The sequence below is a fragment of the Orbicella franksi genome, chromosome 7 (genome assembly GCF_964199315.1).
Source record: "Orbicella franksi chromosome 7, jaOrbFran1.1, whole genome shotgun sequence".
NCBI classification, from domain to species: Eukaryota; Metazoa; Cnidaria; class Anthozoa; order Scleractinia; family Merulinidae; genus Orbicella; species Orbicella franksi.
The window spans coordinates 11,197,963-11,216,721 of NC_138151.1; the positions used below are offsets into that span (position 1 = coordinate 11,197,963).

At 38.5% G+C, this 18,759-nt stretch overlaps 1 protein-coding gene across 1 annotated transcript; it reads left to right on the plus strand.

Annotated features, from left to right (window-relative positions):
- Nucleotides 1-220: 220 nt before the first annotated feature.
- LOC145493573 (fibroblast growth factor receptor 1-A-like) lies at nucleotides 221-18,217 on the plus strand (the record flags this gene model as incomplete). Its single annotated transcript, XM_081473068.1, has 16 exons — nucleotides 221-500; nucleotides 8,067-8,354; nucleotides 9,450-9,758; nucleotides 11,256-11,616; nucleotides 11,685-11,797; nucleotides 12,601-12,619; nucleotides 13,123-13,255; nucleotides 14,231-14,486; nucleotides 14,574-14,684; nucleotides 15,100-15,241; nucleotides 15,670-15,829; nucleotides 15,920-15,990; nucleotides 16,197-16,237; nucleotides 16,662-16,758; nucleotides 17,273-17,372; nucleotides 17,645-18,217. Coding segments are annotated over 16 exons (2,550 nt in total), but the record flags the coding sequence as incomplete, so codon positions are not given.
- Between the last annotated feature and the right edge of the window lie 542 nt (nucleotides 18,218-18,759).

Genomic DNA, 18,759 nt, shown 5'->3' on the forward strand with positions numbered 1-18,759 from the left:
CAGGACAGACATACAGGCGGACAGACAGACAGACAGACAAACAACATTCATTTAAGCATTGCGAACAACAAGATATATGTACCTCAGTTACTATAATAACAGCAAAGTGTGCCTTGGCTATAATCCGCTGTTCAAATATTATAGATACTCTCTTAGACCCAATTCTTACTATTCTTCGATTATCGTTTGTACCGTGTGCACAAATATGGAGAACAGATAATTTAACTTTTCAGACCTGCCCACGATAAAAGAAGCATCTTCATCAAATGACAAGTCTTGGATTGGTCAGACAGTGAGGTTTAAGTGTGTGTCAGATAGTGTTCCTACACCAACACTCACCTGGCACAAACCTGATGGAAGTCAAATAAACAGCGTTACAGCTACACAGAACATAGTGGATGTGCAGATGAACGGGGATAAGGATTTTGGTGATTACAAGTGCGTTGCTGGCAATGGACTCACTCCTGCTGATTTCAAGATAGTGAAAACAGAACAGATAAGTACGTCCTTTTTGTTGTAGGTTCAAAATGACCTGTTTTGTGCTACCATGTGATTTCTTTAGTAGTTATCAAATTAGCTTCTAATACTACTGATGGTTTTTCTTGCTATAACAGGACGAGCTCTGAATGACTTAGCCAAATTCCATCATCCAATCAACAGTAAGGTTAACTTAAAAAATCAGCTGAAGATTCGCTCTGTTCCTTGAACTGGCAATAGAGCTGTACAGAATGATTCTGACGTTGTTTAAAAACTCTTGGGTTAAAGTCTTACCTGTCTAAGTAAATTTTGCTTTAGAAAGGAATAGGCCTTTTGCAAAAGTTGGTCACATGATCGCTAATTTCTAAACAATGTGATATTCACGACGTGAGTTTCAGAATAGGAAAGGGCAAGTTATAAATAGACAGAACACCAATTTTCATACCAATGCTATGTTAGGTAGGGATTTAATGACGTTTTAAGAGGCCCTGCGCCTAAGAAACGACCGATGATTTCCGGCTAAAAAATAAAATCGGCCGACTTTTATCTCCCAAGTAGTGGTTACCGAACACTATTTAAAAATGAATTTCTTTTGTTTCAGTTTCGCTTTAAACCAAAAATATCGAGCCGCAAACTTTTTCCGTCTGGTAGCAGCAAAATCAGGCCGAAAATAAGCGCCCGCAAAAAACTGTTCAGAAATTACTATCGCAACGCAAAATAATTAATGAGAAAACTACACAGTGTTGAAGAAAAAGGCCTTTTAATGCAATATCATTCGATAAACATCAAAAAACTGCCGAAGCGATTAACAAATAAAGTTTCAAATATTGTATACTAAATTAGATGGAGCGTTGGAGCTGATTTTAAGATAATTATTTTTCCAAAAGTTCAACGCTTTTGAAAACAATCCCAGTGATGAATCAGACATTGGAAGGATATACATCACGTTCCTGGAAAAACATTTTTCGGCCAAAGTATATTGACCTTGTACAAAACGTTCAAAGTTACCGTGTTTACCGTTATCCTGCTGCTTCGGCAAAACACTTCTCTTTTGCCAATACGGCCGTGGATAGCGTGTTAAACGCCACTTCAAACCTTGCCAGGCATTCAAAGACAATTCTAAGTAGAAGGACGTAGAATTAAAAGAGAAAGGAAGATGAAAAATACGCAGAAAAAGAAAATAACTCGAAATTACCATCTGCTAATGAAAGTTGAATCTGGAAAGTGTCGTGGCGTGACAGCGGCCATTGACGTCATTTGTATAAAATAGCAGTGGAATCCAAACGAATGCGCAAATAGGAAAACAATTTTTTCCGGCCAGAAAACGTTTATTGGAACAATGTTATGTTATTTTTTACAAATGATGGTCACTGAAAAAGAAAAAACTTCCCCAACCGCCACACCGTTTTGGCCGCAGCGTGATCTGAGTTATGGGGTCACGACTCGGTCCCTGGCCGCTGACCGCCCGAAGGACATTGCAGACTCGTTTTCCCACGCTCTTACGACTTGACGTAACAAATGACGTCAATGGCCGCTGTCACGCGACGACATTTTCCAGATTCAACTTTCGTTAGCAGATGGTAATTTCGAGTTATTTCTTTTTCTGCGTATTTTTCATCTTCCTTTCTCTTTCAATTCTACATCCTTCTACTCAGGATGGTCTTTCAATGCCTAGCAAGGTTTAAAGTGGCGTTTACCACGCTATCCACGGCCGTATAGGCCCTTTGCAGCTAAGCTATCACGTGACCTACTTTTCATAAAATTATGGGCTATAACTTAACGAATGCCAAGTGGAAAAAGCATGTCGAAAATATCAAAATGGCCAAGTTTGAGGCCCCCATCATCAGAAAGTGAGATTTTATGATGGTCTCAATTTTTGAAAGAATAAGAAGATTTGTATGGAAAAATGTTGCTGGAGAGCAAGACCTTGCTCTCCAGCAACGTTTTCCATACGAATCCTCTAAATTTTCCAAAAATTCAAACTATAGTATAAACTTACTCGTTTTTTCCTAGGGCCTCAAACTTGGCCATTTTGGTATTTTCGATGCGCTCTTTCCATTTCTGGCATTCTTTTAGTTATAGCCCATAATACAAAAACTTTTTAGGAAAAATTTGGTCACGTGACCCCAGCTGCAAAGGGCCTATTGGCAAAAGAGAGGTGTTTCGCTGAAGTAGCAGGATAACGGCAAACACGGTAACTTTGAACGCTCTGTACAAGGTCAATATACTTTGGCCGGAAAACGTTTTTCCAGAAACGTGATGTGTATCTCTCCAATGTCCAATTCATCACTGTGATTGCTTTCAAAAGCGTTGAACTTTTGAGAAATAATTATTTTAAAATCAGCTCCAACGCTCCATCTAATTTAGTATGCAATATTTGAAACTTTATTTGTTAATCGCTTCGGCAGTTTTTTGATGTTTATCGAATGATATTGCATTAAAAGGCCTTTTTCTTCAACACTGTGTAGTTTTCTCATTAATTATTTTGCGTTGCGATAGTAATTTCTGAACAGTTTTTTGCGGGCGCTTATTTTCGGCCTGATTTTGCTGCTACCAGACGGAAAAAGTTTGCGGCTCAATATTTTTGGTTTAAAGCGAAACTGAAACAAACGAAATTCATTTTAAAATAGTATTCGGTAACCTCTGCTTGGGAGATAAAAATCGGCCGATTTTATTTTTTAGCCGGAAATCATCGGTCGTTTCTTAGGCGCAGGGCCACTTAATTACTGCAGAAATGAGAGGGTTTTGTATGGAAGGGAAGAAGCTTTGCAACCCAGAAACCTTTTCGGTTATAAGAAGTAAATTTCAGCACAAATCCGGCAATGGTGGCCACGGTTAGCTTTTGGAAATGTTCAATATAAAGATAGAAATCCGTGTACGTGAAAAACCACGTAGGGGCCAAACCACGCCCCTAATGTTTCATGAAGGCTATATTTGCTTGGTTTATATATTTCTGAACCAAGTTTGGCAGATGAGCTGTCTTTGTTCTCCAGTTTATTAACCGCGCGGCCATGGGCCGAGCGCGGTTCTAGGTTTACCCGGGGTTTATTATTTTTAACCGCGCGGCCATGGGCCGAGCGCGGTTCATGGTTTACCCGTGGTTTTTTTTTTTCGCAGTTTTGTCTGCGACCAGACCCAAGCTTCCACTTGGCCAAATTTTGAGTCACGCAACCTGTGATGTTTACTCGCCAAAAGCTGTTGAAACATTAATAAATCTCATCTCCGATACTGACTTTCGCGGGAAAAAATTAAAAACCCAGCGTTCGTCAAAAATTATATTTTTTCAGCAGAAATTTAGCTCGGAACATATACATATTTATATTCCTTTGAATCGTCGATGAAATGACCTTTTCCGGATATTTTTTCCTTCGGGGTCAACAAAAACCTCCGATTACAAAATCACGCCGAACCCACACGTTGCAAAAAAAATCTCTTCAAAACCCTGACTTCGAAGCGATATAACACTTCAGCGTTAATAGCTACCACACATCGGCAGGCGGTAAATCTATTCGTTAACAATCCAGCTTTATCGTGTTAAAATTTCATAGAAATCGAACAAAACCAGAATTAATTAGAGTTTTTTTGTGACCTCACTCCCCAGACTTGACCTAACAAAGGAAGCAACGGTCGCCCATAGCAACCGAAAAACACCAACATAACAAAGCCGAACGTTTCGGCCAAAAATCTCCAGAATTATCGCTTGAGAGCTTAAACTTGAATGGGAACATCTTTTTCGAACTTTTTTCAACTGATTTAGACGAAAGACTGGCCTCGGCGGGCTACAAGAAAGACCAAGAGAAAAACAGAACAAGACAGTAGAACAAGCCGATAATATTTCATCGCATGGCTTTCGGCACGAAAACGAAAATACAGCTTACTTCTGGATAAATTCAGCCTTAGAAACCAGCAACCGGTCCCAAATTACTTTCTGTATCCTTACAAATGTCCTGATTTCCATCTCCGAAAGATTTTGCCCCAATTTTGAGCAAATAAACATTTCGTCGACGGTGGCCGCCATTACGGTGGCTTGCATACTAAATTAGCTAACTTGACAAAATTCTCCCGAGGGGGGGATATGACAAATTTGGTGAGAATCAAAAGTAACGCCAATTTTCTGTCACGTTTTCAATCTATGGTCACTGCAGTGACCAAAATCGATACATCGGTCGGGATAGGGTTTTTTTATATGACTTGTGTGACTACTTTGCTAGCCCTTTACTCGTGGAAAACACCAATCAAATTTAATCACGACTTTTAAGAAAGAAAGCTGTTGTTAATAGTGTTATTATTGTGTCGTTCATATCGTTAATGCCCATACATATCCCGAAGAAAGTTCTAGATTAAGACCATTACGTCATCGGAGATTTGTCAACGGCTACCACTGATGGTGCAATAATACAGTTTGTGTTGATCAAGTGATGTGATGTCTACAGTAAGAAAAGAATCATCAATGACTGCTTTGGAATGTGCACTGCGTTCCGACGGTAGTGCTAAGCGAACCGTTTCATTTTTAAAGCGCGGTTATAAGATCTAACAGATCTTCTTGTTTTTTTTTTTTGTCGGTGACCAGACGCAGACCTCCGCTCGGCCAAATTTTGAGTCACGCAACGTGTGATGTTTTTGCTGCAGAAGCTGTTTAAACATAAATACACGGACAATTTTACGGATGTTGTTTTCTTTCTTGTGGAAAAAATATTTTTTCTTTTCGTTTTATCAAAGCGTTGGATTTAAAGGGATTAATAAACACGCTAAAAAAAGGTATTACGTCAGCCATGGAATGCGTTGACGTTGCAGCTTTCACTTTCGCTACGTGACAAATAAGATTGTGTTTACTTTGCAAGTTTATTTCGCCAGAAGCGACGTTATTTCTTGTGGTTTTAGGCAAATGAAGTAAATTCTTTGGCTGTTTCATCGCAGCCAGTTCATAGATCGGAAGGAAAATTAAATATTTGCAAGCCAAGCAACGAACTTGTCAGAACATGCAAGGATTACGTCATTGGTAGGGAAATAACCACCGTACTAAAGATAGCCGTGGATAACGCAATTCTTGAATTATGTGACTTGTGTGACTTCTTTGCTAGCCCTTTACTCAAGGGAAAAAACAATTTAATTTAATCGTGATTTTTAAGAAAGAAAGCTGTTGTTAATAGTGTTCGTATCTTCATGCCCATACGTATCCCGAAGAAAGTTCCAGATTAAGACTATTACGTCATCGGAGATTTCACACCGGTTACGACTGATGGTGCAATAATAGAGTTTGTGTTGATCAAGTGATGTGATGTCTACAGTAACAAACGAATCATCAAGGACTGCTTTGGAATGTGCACTGCGTTGCGACTGTAGTGGTAAGCAAACAGTTAAGTTTCCAAAGCGCGGTTATAAGATCTAACAGATCTTCTTGTTTTAATTTGGAAGTTGTGACAAAATGTCAGATTATGACGTCATAATTGATGACGTCACCAAAACATCCTATAATTTTTTGTAAAATCTGATGAAAAGATTACGTCATTGGAAAGGCCTTGACTTGAGGAGTAAAATTCCGGAAACCGTTTTTTGCTATGATGATTATTTTTCGAGATATGGTAAGTTAAAATTTTTTGTTGTCCCCCCCGGAATTTGCTTAACCATACTGTCCTTCTTAGGTCAGTCTCTCTGGTTTATTTTTTTCAGTTTTATTCTAGGAAGGCTAATAATCTAGAAAAATAGAAAGCTTGATGTTGTCAAAAATCGTATGGTTTTAGAAATTTGATTTTCGGCTTTGTTAGGATGGTATTAACAGTAAAAAAACGGTTGACGTCACAGGTTACGACGTAACGAAACTAATTTTAACGCAATAACACTAGAGGGGTAATTTTTTATTCCGATTTTCTTCTTTATCTTTGCTTTAGTCATCTGGCACATCACATGTGCAACATAGCTGCATTTGCTGGAACAAAATTACGGCTCCAATTTGGGGATTTTTCCCAAGGGGGGGACCCCATATTTTACAGAGCTATTTTTCATATTTAAAAATGCCATATTTCATTTAATTTTTGTGATATGGACAAAATTTTTTTAGGTTTCAACTCCCCGTGATGTGCTCTTTCGAACACATTGTAAAAACTATGCATATTAAAAACTTCAAAAGTGGCAAAAAACATGACGTCACCACTGTGACGTCACAACTTTGACATTTACTGACATTTTTCACGTAAATATAATTGGCAATAGGTCTCCTGCTCATCTGCCAAGTTTGGTGTAGAAAGAGTCAATACTCTTTAAGTAATGCGAAATAATGTGAAATACCCAAGAACTGACGAAACATTTGGGGGGTGGTTTGGCCCCTACGTGAACGGTCATACCGCCGGAAGCTCAGATTTCCCTCCGTAAGAACACGACAATTTTACACTTTTTGGCCTCTCGCTTCACAGACCTTGAAATCGCACTGAATCGCTCCTCGTCCTTACCTATTCAAGATATGTTATTATTTTAATCTGCAGTTCATCATGAACAAATTGAGGTCGGAATAATTAGATACACATTCCGCATTTAAGTGGAAAATCTGAAATAAGCCCAATAAAGCAGGTCAAAAAGCTGATCAGTGGGGCGTCAAATCTTCTGATATTTTCGCCAGACGTACTTCAGTTATTTTTTTTGTTGTTTTTTTTAGTTTTATGATTTCAAACTGGTGGGATCTAGAAGAAGTTTTGTACGAGCGCTAAACAAAGCTTCATAAAATCGCGCTTGAGCCTCATTTATTTGACGCGCGAGTGACGTTAGAACAATTTTAAATCAGTTGATTCGAACGGAGTCCTGCTTTAAAATTTCTAAGTTGAAGACTTACAAGGTTGTTGTTTTCAAAAGAGAGGAAGGCTTCATTAAGTTGCCGTAGAAATAAAAAAGTACCCAAAAAAACGCCCTATTACAGACGAGAAACTTCCATTTCGTCTCTGGGCAAGAATGGTGTTCGTTTCAAAGATGCGAATTGGTAATTTTGTGCAAGTTTCTACGACATTCACAAGACGATTTGACTACCGGTTTTTTGGTCCTTGAGGCCACATTTTTTTTAATTTTCTTCTACTCTTACCGACATATACTCTTAGTCACGACAAACGAAGCTGCTGCCATATAACAATTAGTGATAGAAAGAGGAGTAAACTATTAGGTTGATATTGAAAATATAGGCTCTTAAGCCGAAAGGCAGAGATTTTATAGCAGTTTGAAAACTTGAAAATTACAAAGAGTTGGACAGAAAACCACTGGACTGCGACTGGAGGGCAATGCCTCTTCTTCCCATAAAAATCCTTCTTATTTCTAACGTCCATAAAAATTCCCTCTTAACTGGATATAAACTGGAAAATTTTTATGTAAGTTTATTTGTAAATGTTCTTTCCATTTCTAATAACATGATGCATTACCAATGACTAAATCAGTGTGTTGTTGAAAAGCACGCCACGTGACCAACTGTAGCAAAAGACCTATTCGTGCACACAGTAAATGCGAGGATTGACAAAGGCTTATACTACCAATTGTAGTAGCTATCGAATTAGTTTGTATTTGGATTTGAGAAACATATTATGAATAAAAATATATATTTTTGTTTCTCCTAGAAAAGCCAGGGTCCCCAACCATCACACAGTTAGACATTGAATCCACTTCACTAACAGTGAAATGGACTGCACCAGCTGATGATGGAGGGAGTCCTATTACAGCGTACCGAGTTGTCATATCAAAGGGTGGCACTGAGATAAAGAATGAGAATATAACTGACCCTAGTACAACAAGTTGGATTACGGGAGATCTGGAGAGAGATACCGAGTACACTGTGAAGTTATTTGCGAGGAACTCTGTGTTTGAGGGACCTCCTGTGGAAAAAGCAGTAAAGACTAAGTATGAAGGTAACAAAATGTGATACCTTGATTACAGAATTTTTTTGCTAATTAGATTATTGCTTAGAGCTAAATCATCTTTAACTGATGTAAACTACTTCAAGCACGTAATACAAGACCTTTCTATGCAATTACGATAAAGAAAAGATGAAGAATAGAGCTATGAATTGAGACTCGAGGTGAAAGAGTATATATTGTACTTGAGAGTACAGCATGTAATTCGTTGTTAAAGCTCTTTCAGCTGCAAAGAAGTAAATCAAAAAGGTCTTTTCATTTTTTATGAGGACAAACCCGACTGAGCTCCTTTGCGACAAAAAGAAAATCATGATATATAAACCGCCCGAGACTTTGGAATTGAAATTTGTTATGACAATAAATATAACGACTGCCCGAGGGAGAGCGGGGGGTAGGCTTTGGTTGGAGCGTGTGGCCTCCTCCCAAAAACCCTTACATCATTTAAGAAAGACCAAAATCTGCGATTTTCCATGTCCTATTTAAGACCTGACCAAAAACTCGATGTCCTATTTATGACCTGTGGCCCGTTTCTCGAAAGGCCCAGAAACTTTTCGGGCCCGCAAAGCCATTTTTAGTTAATCGGTATTTAAAGACAGAGAAGTGTATACGCCTGAAACTTCTTCTATGAAGGGGACGTTAACCTCTGTTTATATTAAGAATATGTGCATATAACAGCTTTGAAGTCATAAGGTTTGAGATTTTGCCACGGCTTTTCGGGTGCCAAAACTTTTCAGGACCTTCCAGAAACGGGCCTCGAGTTCTTAAATCATTACCCTGTTTCATACCTGCCTTATAATTAGTTCCCTAGTTTAGACCAATGTTAAAGGGAATGTTTACATGCTTTACTAGGTAGAATAGCTTCTTGATAGCCACGCACAGAGAGCTGATTGTGGAGTTTTCGCGCTTGAGATAACCAGCCATCGATCGTTCATCGTTGTAACAAATCTCGATCAACTCAGTCTGTGCACGTACGATAACACCAAAATTAATAGCCGTTCGAGTTAATGACGTGAGTAAGAGTCTGCAGAGAGGAAATTTAAAATTTTTTTTCGATAATGATAACTGCTAGGGGTATTTTGGTTCTCCAAGGAGTCCCAGCAGCAGCGACAATTGATGATCTGCCAAATGAAGTAACAGATGATACCATCACGCTAAAGTGGAGTGAACCACAAAACAATGGCAGAGTGATCACACAATTCACTGTGTATCAAAGAATAGTGACCGATGGTAAACCAGGAGAGTGGACCAAATTAAAGACAATTACAGATGTTTCAGTTAGAGAATTGAAAGTTGAGTTGGAGAAAGGTAAGATGTATGAATTTGTGGTTACTGCAACAAACCAACTTGGAGAAAGTTTAAAAGAAGGTGGAAAGATCAGGACAGTCAAGGCACTCGAGGGTATGGTCTATATTAAACTGAAATCTCTATTAGTGAACCCAGCTTTTCCACCGAACTCTTCAAACGACAGTGATCGCCCCTATCATATGTACTGGCACAGGGATTTGGGTTTTCAGTGGCTGTCTTTTAATTAACATCATTTCGCCTCAGGCTCAGTGAATATCTATCAATGTTCACTGAGCCTGAGGCGAATAATTGCTTTAGCATAATTTTCAAAGGTGAATATCAAGAACTACAAAATAACGACTACAACGTTAAGACACTGAGTCGCCATTTATCGTTTGCATACATGTATGCAACCTTAGTTTTCATAATAAGCTTACATGTACATCGATTGTGAATCAATTTACTAATCGAATTCGGCAGTAAAACAAACAAGCGAAACACTTTGAAAATGAATTCATCCGGAAGCTTTAATTTGTTTTATCGTTGTTGACCTGTACTTTATTCACAGTTCTCGTCATCGTCTAAAAATGAGAAGCTTTAGTTGGAAAAAAAAATTAATTTCGGTCAATCGAGCGATCAACGTAACCACTGCATTTACGATTCTTAAATGCCTTGAATACGAGTTCGTGAAAAGATTTTTGGTCTAAGGGCGACAACATTCATTTTGAAAATTCTCCTTCCTCTCAAATATCCTGGACTTGGAGTGATGTCTTTCGAATAAATGAAAATTTCATTCAGTAACTGTCAGCCTTGTTGGCAAAGTTGGCGAGCTTAGTAACCAAGTTAGTAACCAAGCTCAGAAATATTATATTCACTCTCTAGCGTGGTGAATATAGCGTCACAAGCTGCGCTTTTCGACCAGTTAGAATGTCTAATTGTTATATTCACCTCTGGAAACTATACTAACAGATGTTAGATTTGTTGAGAACATTTTGGACAACTCACATAACTTTTAGTTGTCAAAAAATAGCGAAAGATATCTCTCATTACACTCTCAGTGGCACTCCCAGATTCTAAGGATAGGTTTGACTGACCAAGACCTTTGTCGTCATATTTCGTTCGTATATAGTAGCACCAATAAGTCTCTATTTGGTGAAAATATGCTCAGGTATTTGTTCATGGACATCATCTTTTACGAAAAGCGAATACTTCTCCGAGCGAAGCTCGAGGAAAACTGTGAGCTTCGAGGAACAGATAATGTCCAAGGATAAATATCCAAGCACATTTTTAAAGTCAAATGAAAGCTAATGTGTTTATAATCCTTCAATTTTTATTTTTCGCAACAAGCGGGATCTTTTGAAACTTGGGGAATATCACTCGGATTATTTCCCCAGTTTTATATTAGCTGGAGCATATATTCGTTCACGTGACGCGTTTAGAGCAATCGCGTACGAGCGAGAATGTTTGCTGCTGACAAGTCTGATAATAGGATCATATTGTAAGATTACAATAGCTTTTTGCCATTTTTATGGAACTCTCGGATTCAAAAGATAGGTTTGGTTGAGCAATAGATTTTTTATTCACATTTATTTTGGTCTTTGTTGTATGTAGTTCCGACGATAATCAACAAAAGTAAAAGTAAAGCCACTGTGGTCGAGGGAAACGTACTGTACTTGGTGTGTGAAGCTAAGGGTTATCCCAATCCCAGTGTTACTTGGAAAAAGAATGGCAAAGTGCTTCAAACAAACATCACTAGAACCGACTTCATCATTGACGACACCAGTGGAAAGGACGCTGGAAAATATGAATGTAAAGCATCTAACACTGTAGGAACAGTCAGTTACACGGTGGAAGTTACAATCAAAGGTGAAGTAACGGGATCAATAAAGAATTGCTTTCTAGCAATTTTCAGAGTACCGACGAAAACCTATTTGAAAGAAATACCCAAAAGGCTCTTACAGCGTTTTGTAGAGTCATAAAACTGTGGAATTTCTAAGAATAGTCGCGAGGAAGTGGTAATAAGTCTGTTGTGTCTTGTAGGTTTTCGTGTAACGAGACAACACTTCACATTGTTTATAACATTGTCATCCTTGCTTTGTTGATCATTTTTCCTATTCTGATTATCGTCCAATGGAGACTGCGCAGTTGTGCAGGTAAGTCACCTTTTGCTCCGGTGTTGCATATTATAATTTTCTAGATATAATTGATCAGATGCGACCTATTATTATGTTTCAAAGTACATGAATTCAAATGAATTTTCTTTTCACCCTAGATGCATCACATTTGGTGAAATGCTCAATTCCAACGTGATATTTTATGTGGTGGTGTCAGTTTCACGATTGGTTTAAATTTGAACCGAACCCTAGTTCCCTGTGCATTTCCGAAATGGCCAATGTTAATCATCGATTGGTCTGCATTTATACAATTTGACCATATATCCCCAGCGATATAATTGGTCGTGGCGTCTTATGCATGTACAAGCGGTTGTTGCATTATTTAATTGAACAAATACTAGATATATGAGTTATTGACCAAGTGTGAGGTCAAGATGGCTGGATATTGGCCAAGTTATTTTTTTGCGAGACGGAGTCGAGGTCCATAAACACGCAAGAAGAAACGAGGCCAATATCCAGCCATTTCGACCGAACAAGCTTGGTCAATAAAGGATTTATTATGTGACTTTCGAGGAGATTTTCTTGCGGGACACGGCGGGTAGTCCCAAGTGGGCAAGATAGCTCCATCTTGCCCGCTTGGGTAGCCAATCACAGCGCAGGTTTTGGTTCATCTAGCCCGCTCACGGAGCTAGCCATATAATAAGACCTCTTCCTAAGTACTGACTGAGGACATTTTCAGAGAATTATAGTCACCCAAACGTTCTTTCGTAATTGCGCTAGGCCAGGAATTTACTGTAAAAAAGAAAAAAACTACTAACCAGTCTTTTTTGTTCTCATTTTAGCGAACTTAAATACAATTCGGTAAGTTAACCTGAGTCATTACAGAAGAGAACAAATCAGTTTGGCGTTCTTTGGCAGGGATCTTGCTATTAGTTGTAAACTCTTTATTAAAGGCTCTTACGCAGTTTTAACTTAAAAGTCGCCTGTCATGTGATTTGTCCGGGAAACGTAAAGAACGTCAAAAAAAACATGCGTTGAATACTATAACGAACCGCTGACAAGGTGTACTTTGTACAACTATTGTATTTAAATTCAGCGTGTGGGTATATTTGATCTTTGTTTCGTAAATACCACCTACATGTATTTGCATGTAACAGCGATAGTCAATAATTAAATAAGCAGAGATGGTTACTAAGGAACACATTTTCTAACGAGGAAGAAACGCAGTTCAAATATAAAGAACTTGCAAAGACTTTGTGACGTTGATTAGTATGGTAGCTACGGTTTTTGTTTTTTGTTTCCTTGTTTGTTTATTTATTTATTTTTTTGTTTGTTTGTTTGTTTTCTTTTTTAACGTACAATAGGTACTTACCAGTTTCAAGCAATCTAAGACATTACCAATGGAGCTTTGAACAACTGATTGATATATTGAAACAAGCTTTGATTTATTTCAGTAGAAAAAAATGTGCGGAAAGTGGCGGAGAACCGGTTGAAATGGTGAGTAGATTAAGGAAGTATATAAGTAAACAACATAGTAAATAAATGTAAACATCACATGTGAAGAGATAGAAATAATTGCATTTGAAAACTAAGAACAAAGATAACATCGTTTATTACACGACTGAGAAAATTACTTCATTTTGATTGGCTGAGAGCAGGCCAATTTATCACTAATTCTTAATTTGCTCTGCCGGTCAAATTAATGCACACATGTTGGAAATTGTAAATACTTAATTGCGTTGTAAATATTTAATAGACCAATTTCGATATATTGAAATTCAGACTAACACAATAGACCTCAGCACGAGGCTCTGGGGAATAAACCCCACAAACTCTGTAGTTATTCCCCAGAGCCTCGCACTGAGGTCTTTTGTTTTAGGCTGAATTTTAATATATCGAAATTGGTCTATTGCGCTCGCATTCATACGATTACCTACGTATTACGTATTTTCGGCACAAAAAAATACAAATGCAGTTAAAAATTTTTTTTGTAAGTTAGTGCTTGCTTTATTTAACAGTGTGTTAGAAGATTTAGAGGAAAGTGTTGTTTAATTAAAAAAAAAAAAAAACAGCAGCAATGTATGATCAAAAACAGCACAAAAATAGATATAAAAAGTTTCACATATCTACTGCCAATGCCTTTGTTTTGTGTTATTCCTTACCAGAATCCTCTGGAGGCGGTAGCCTCATGGTTAGTGAGCTCGTCTCCGGATCGAGCGGTCCGGGTTCGAGCCCTGGCCGGGGACATTGTGTTGTGTTCTTAGGCAAGGCACTTTACTCTCACAGTGCCTCTCTCCAGCCAGGTGTATAAATGGGTATCGGTGAATTTAATGCTGGGGGTTAACCCTGCAATGTACTAGCATCCCATTCAGGGACAAGTAGAAATACTCCTTGTCGCTTCATGCTGCGGAAATCCTGCCTAATGTGCCACTTGGCTCGCATTTAGATTTAACTTTACCTTTACCGTACCAGAATCCTACAGCTGCGGATCCTGACCAACAGTCCTCTAGCAACACAGCGTCTGGTGATTCCAGGACCTATGTACCTCCAAGCAGTGGAGACTATATGCCTCTTCATCCTTCAGCACGAAGTTGGGAAATTAACCGAGAACAGGTCAAAATATTAAAAGTCGTTGGTAAAGGAGCTTTTTCTCAGGTTGCCAAGGCAACAGCGTGGAGCATAAGGGACAACGAGGATTACACAACGGTTGCTGTCAAAATGTTAAAAGGTGCAGTTAGAAATTGTGAACTATCGAAATGATCGAAGTCTGAAGCAAGATTACTTGTCGATACTGTTTTCTTTTTTCTTTTTGTAGCGAATGCTCCAGAATCAGACAGAAGGGACTTGCTGTCAGAACTTGAATTGATGAAGAAACTGAAACCTCATCCTCACGTGATCAAGCTGATGGGATGTGTTACTGCATCTGGTAAAATACAGATTAAACATAACTGACAATACACGTATACATCCAGCTGTAAGGCTAGTGGCCAGATCACAGCGGCTGGTAATCGAGCCTACCAGAACTTTAGTCTTCAGCGTAGCCGTTTCCAGAACAACAAAACAAACAGGCTGATAATATTTTATTATCTTACAAAGGCAGCTGAATGACAAATAAAGGCAATTGCAAGAATATGATAAGCTATTATCGTCATGTTTTTTTTCGACTTCAGTAGAATTACGTCATCCATATCCCTCAGGTATTTCAATCATAGAACTAATGGCTACCAGAGATCAAAAGCAGTTTCCATTGCATCTGTTTCTCCGCATCCCTCTTGCTAAGCTTGTCAGCGTTTGCTGATACTTTTCTTTTTAATTTCTGTTCCTTTCCCATTTTTCCATAGATCCACTTCTTGTTCTTATTGAATATGTGCCGTACGGTGACCTGCTGGGATACTTGAGGAAAAGTCGTGGGCTCAACGACACGTACTTTAAAGACCCAGACGTGAAACCACAAACCAGTCTGACCGCTGAACAGTTAATGAGGTTCACATGGCAAGTTGCTGATGGAATGCTTTATTTGTCCTCAAGAAAGGTTTGGTTGCTATGTGATATTTTCAACTTTATTATTCATCTAGTTAACTTTAACTTTTTCTCTTTCTCATGGTTAGTGCGCTCGCCTGGGATCAAACGGTCCGGGTTCGAACCCTGGCCGGGGACCTTGGGTTGTGTTTTTGGGCAAGACACTTTACTCTCACAGCGCTTCTCTCCACCCAGGTGTATAAATGGGTTTTGGCGCTGGGGGTAACCCTGCGATGAACTAGCATCCCATCCAGGAGGGAGTAGAATTACTCCTAGTCGCTTCATGCTACAGATACCGGAGATAAGCATCAGCCTGATGGGCCACTTGGCTCGTATGTAGACTTAACCTTATTGCTTTACTCCCTCCCTGAAGCCTTTTGAATTTCCTTAAGAGCAAAGAAGAAAGCGTTAAGCATAACTCTCTTTCAGATAATCCATCGTGACTTGACGGCCAGAAATGTTCTTGTTGGTGAGGGAGAGAAATGTAAAGTGACAGATTTTGGGATGGCGAGGAATGTTCAGCAGGATGATATCTACACCAAACAAAGTCGGGTGAGAGTTCATGAATTACAGCGTCGTTCCTCCACAAGTCTTAAATAGAATATTTGTATTTTCTTTTTATTGCTCTTATTTTTTGAACAGGGTCGTCTGCCTGTTAAGTGGACTGCTTATGAAGCTTTGTTATATGGAACATACACAACACAAAGTGACGTGTAAGTATTAGAGGTGTACAAAGTCCTGGGTTAGTAAGTTGACAGTTATTTTATCGCTTATTGTAGGGAACGTTGACGGAAATCTCACGCTCGCTTGATTAGGACAAGTTGTAAAGAAATTACTTACCACGTCAACTTCAAGAATGTTTATTAGTATTTGTTCCCCGTGGATTGTAAGTTTATATAGCGAACCTCTTTTCTCGCAGCTGGAGCTATGGTGTTCTACTGTACGAGATCCTCACTGTAGGTAAGGTGTTTAATAAAAATATTTTCATTTCTTTTTACGTTTCGAACCAAATCCAAAAACAAATTTAGAATGCTAGGTGGAAGATTGCGTCACGTGACGTGATTACACTAATCGTGTCTAAGGAAAAAACGTGGTAAATTCTGATGTCCGCTTGTACAACCCAAGGTGTGACTGTTGGCAAACATACAGTCTAAGCGGTACTTTGTATCGTCAAACACAGTCATCAATAACTGAATTGTGAGCCTGAGTTTTCTAGGGAAGAATATGAGACTCTCCCTTGTGGAAACGGAGGGTGAGTATAGGTTCAATAAATAGTGGTTATAGCGTACATGCAAACATGCAACGCATATCAGTTTTTCCTATAAGGAAGTATTTTATTTCAATGTTATGCATGATAGAAATATCGCTTTGTCTCATCTACTAGGTGGATCTCCGTATCCGGGAATTAATGCTCGGCAAATCGCCAGGAAACTGCAAGATGGATTCAGAATGCCAAAACCAAAACATGTGGATAACAAACTGTAAACAAATGAGTTTATTTCGTCTCTCATTATTTTAGTGTGTAGTATCAATGTATATTGTTAAGAGCCCTGCTATATTTTAAGCGAGCCAACAGAGTGAAAGTTCCTGATTGTTGCTTACTGCCTCCTTCGATTTTTGTTAGCACTGCCTAAGTAATAGCTCAAAGTGCCCGAATGGGCTAGACGTATGGTCCTATACCACACGTGTAGTGCAGTTATGGTAGAAACACCGAATCAGTTACTCCGGACATGATTGGTCTTGATGACGAATTGCCCAAAGTCATGCTGATAAAGAGACTTTTTTGCCAGGTCAGCATTCGATCATTTTTATTTTCAAGTTGATGGCTAGAAACCAAGAACCGATTAGTTGTGTAAAACTCTTAATGACACCACTACATTGCTATGGTAACACACATGTCCGTTCACCAAAATTCCATGAAGTATCAACCATTTAAATTTAGGATGAAATGCTCTTGCAAGCCACCTAATAATATGTAAATCTTTTATTTATTAGATACCAGATTATGCTCAAGTGTTGGGAAGAAAATCCAAGTGATCGACCAACCTTCGCCAAGCTAAAAGACACGATGAAAGAAATGGAGAGAAACGACAGGGTAATGCATCTGAAGATGCAAGCCTTGAAACGAGAACCGAAATTTGTTATTCTCTTTTATTCTAATTTTGTTTTGCTTGTTTTGTTTGTTTGTTTGTTTGTTTGTTTTTGTCATTTTATTTTACTTTATTTCATTTATTTTTTTTTTTTTTTTTTTTTTTTTTTTTTTGCTATTCTTCTTGGTATTAAGTTGGTAACAGTTAGCAAGAGTGATAAGTTTCTTTTGTAAAGGACTGATAACTAATAACATTATTAAATGTTTTCTTTTCACAGACTTACGTCAACCTGAAACAGTATGATAACAGTTTGTACGCAAATGTTGAGGACCTTATAGCTGAATGATAGTTTTTCCTGCTTACTTTGTACCGTGTTATTCCTAGTTTAAGACCCGCTTTTTATAAGTTTATTAATCTGGTGAGTGCAGCTACCTTATCCAAGAAGTATGACCACTGACATGCAGCTTGGGGGAAGATTTAGAAGCCGTGACGAGGGCCCATAAAGACTTCCCTTTCCTTCCAAACACATGCCCGGTTATAATCCCACTCAGAAACAGTGCGAATTGCATTCACTGGTTTTAAAACCGAGATTTTTCAGCAGCCTTTTCCCGTTGATATTATCTTCTTTCTGAATGTCGAATATTTGGATGTCTTTTTTACTCTGAAGCTGAGTGGTTGCACACTACTGGAAAAGGCCGTTTTCAATATTGGATTCAAGTAATTTTGACCCTGGATAATTTAATTCTAGAGTAGATACGTTGATCATTTATGACATTTTGTACACGAAAGTCGATCATGTTAAGACCTGGTCTCTAAACGCTTTAAGCCATTTTCAATTGCATTGTGATGGTTCCAGGTTTTTTCATACAAAAAATGGATGCTTGGAAAATCGCTTGAGCGATTAAATCATGTTTTAGCAAGAAGTTTCAGCCAAGTGTTCTAGCCTAGATTTTGAATTATCTTTATATTTGAAAAACAGCAAAAATATACTTTATAAACAAATTAAAGTTTTCCCATAGGAAATCATTGTAACTATTTTTCTGACTCGTTAGTAATCCTGCCTGTCAATGGTTGTGCTCCATCCCATAATTTCACACGCGTCTAGAAATTACTTCAAAACGAGTCAAACAGTTTCGCTATATTCAAAACTGAGATGCCTGCTGACACGGCCTGCATTTGTATTATTTAGCTGGTTATCCCATACGCTATTAACAGGAGCCCATCACTAGGAGCGTGCAAGTGCCCCATTCCCCAAAATTTACCCTGAAATTTTGATCAAATAAAAAATTCCCGAGACGCCGGTACGCTGTTCTTGTAAATTGGATTTTTCCGCGTGTTGAAAATCAAAGGAAAAATATCCTCTCGTCGCCCTCTCGTCGGCATATGACATGC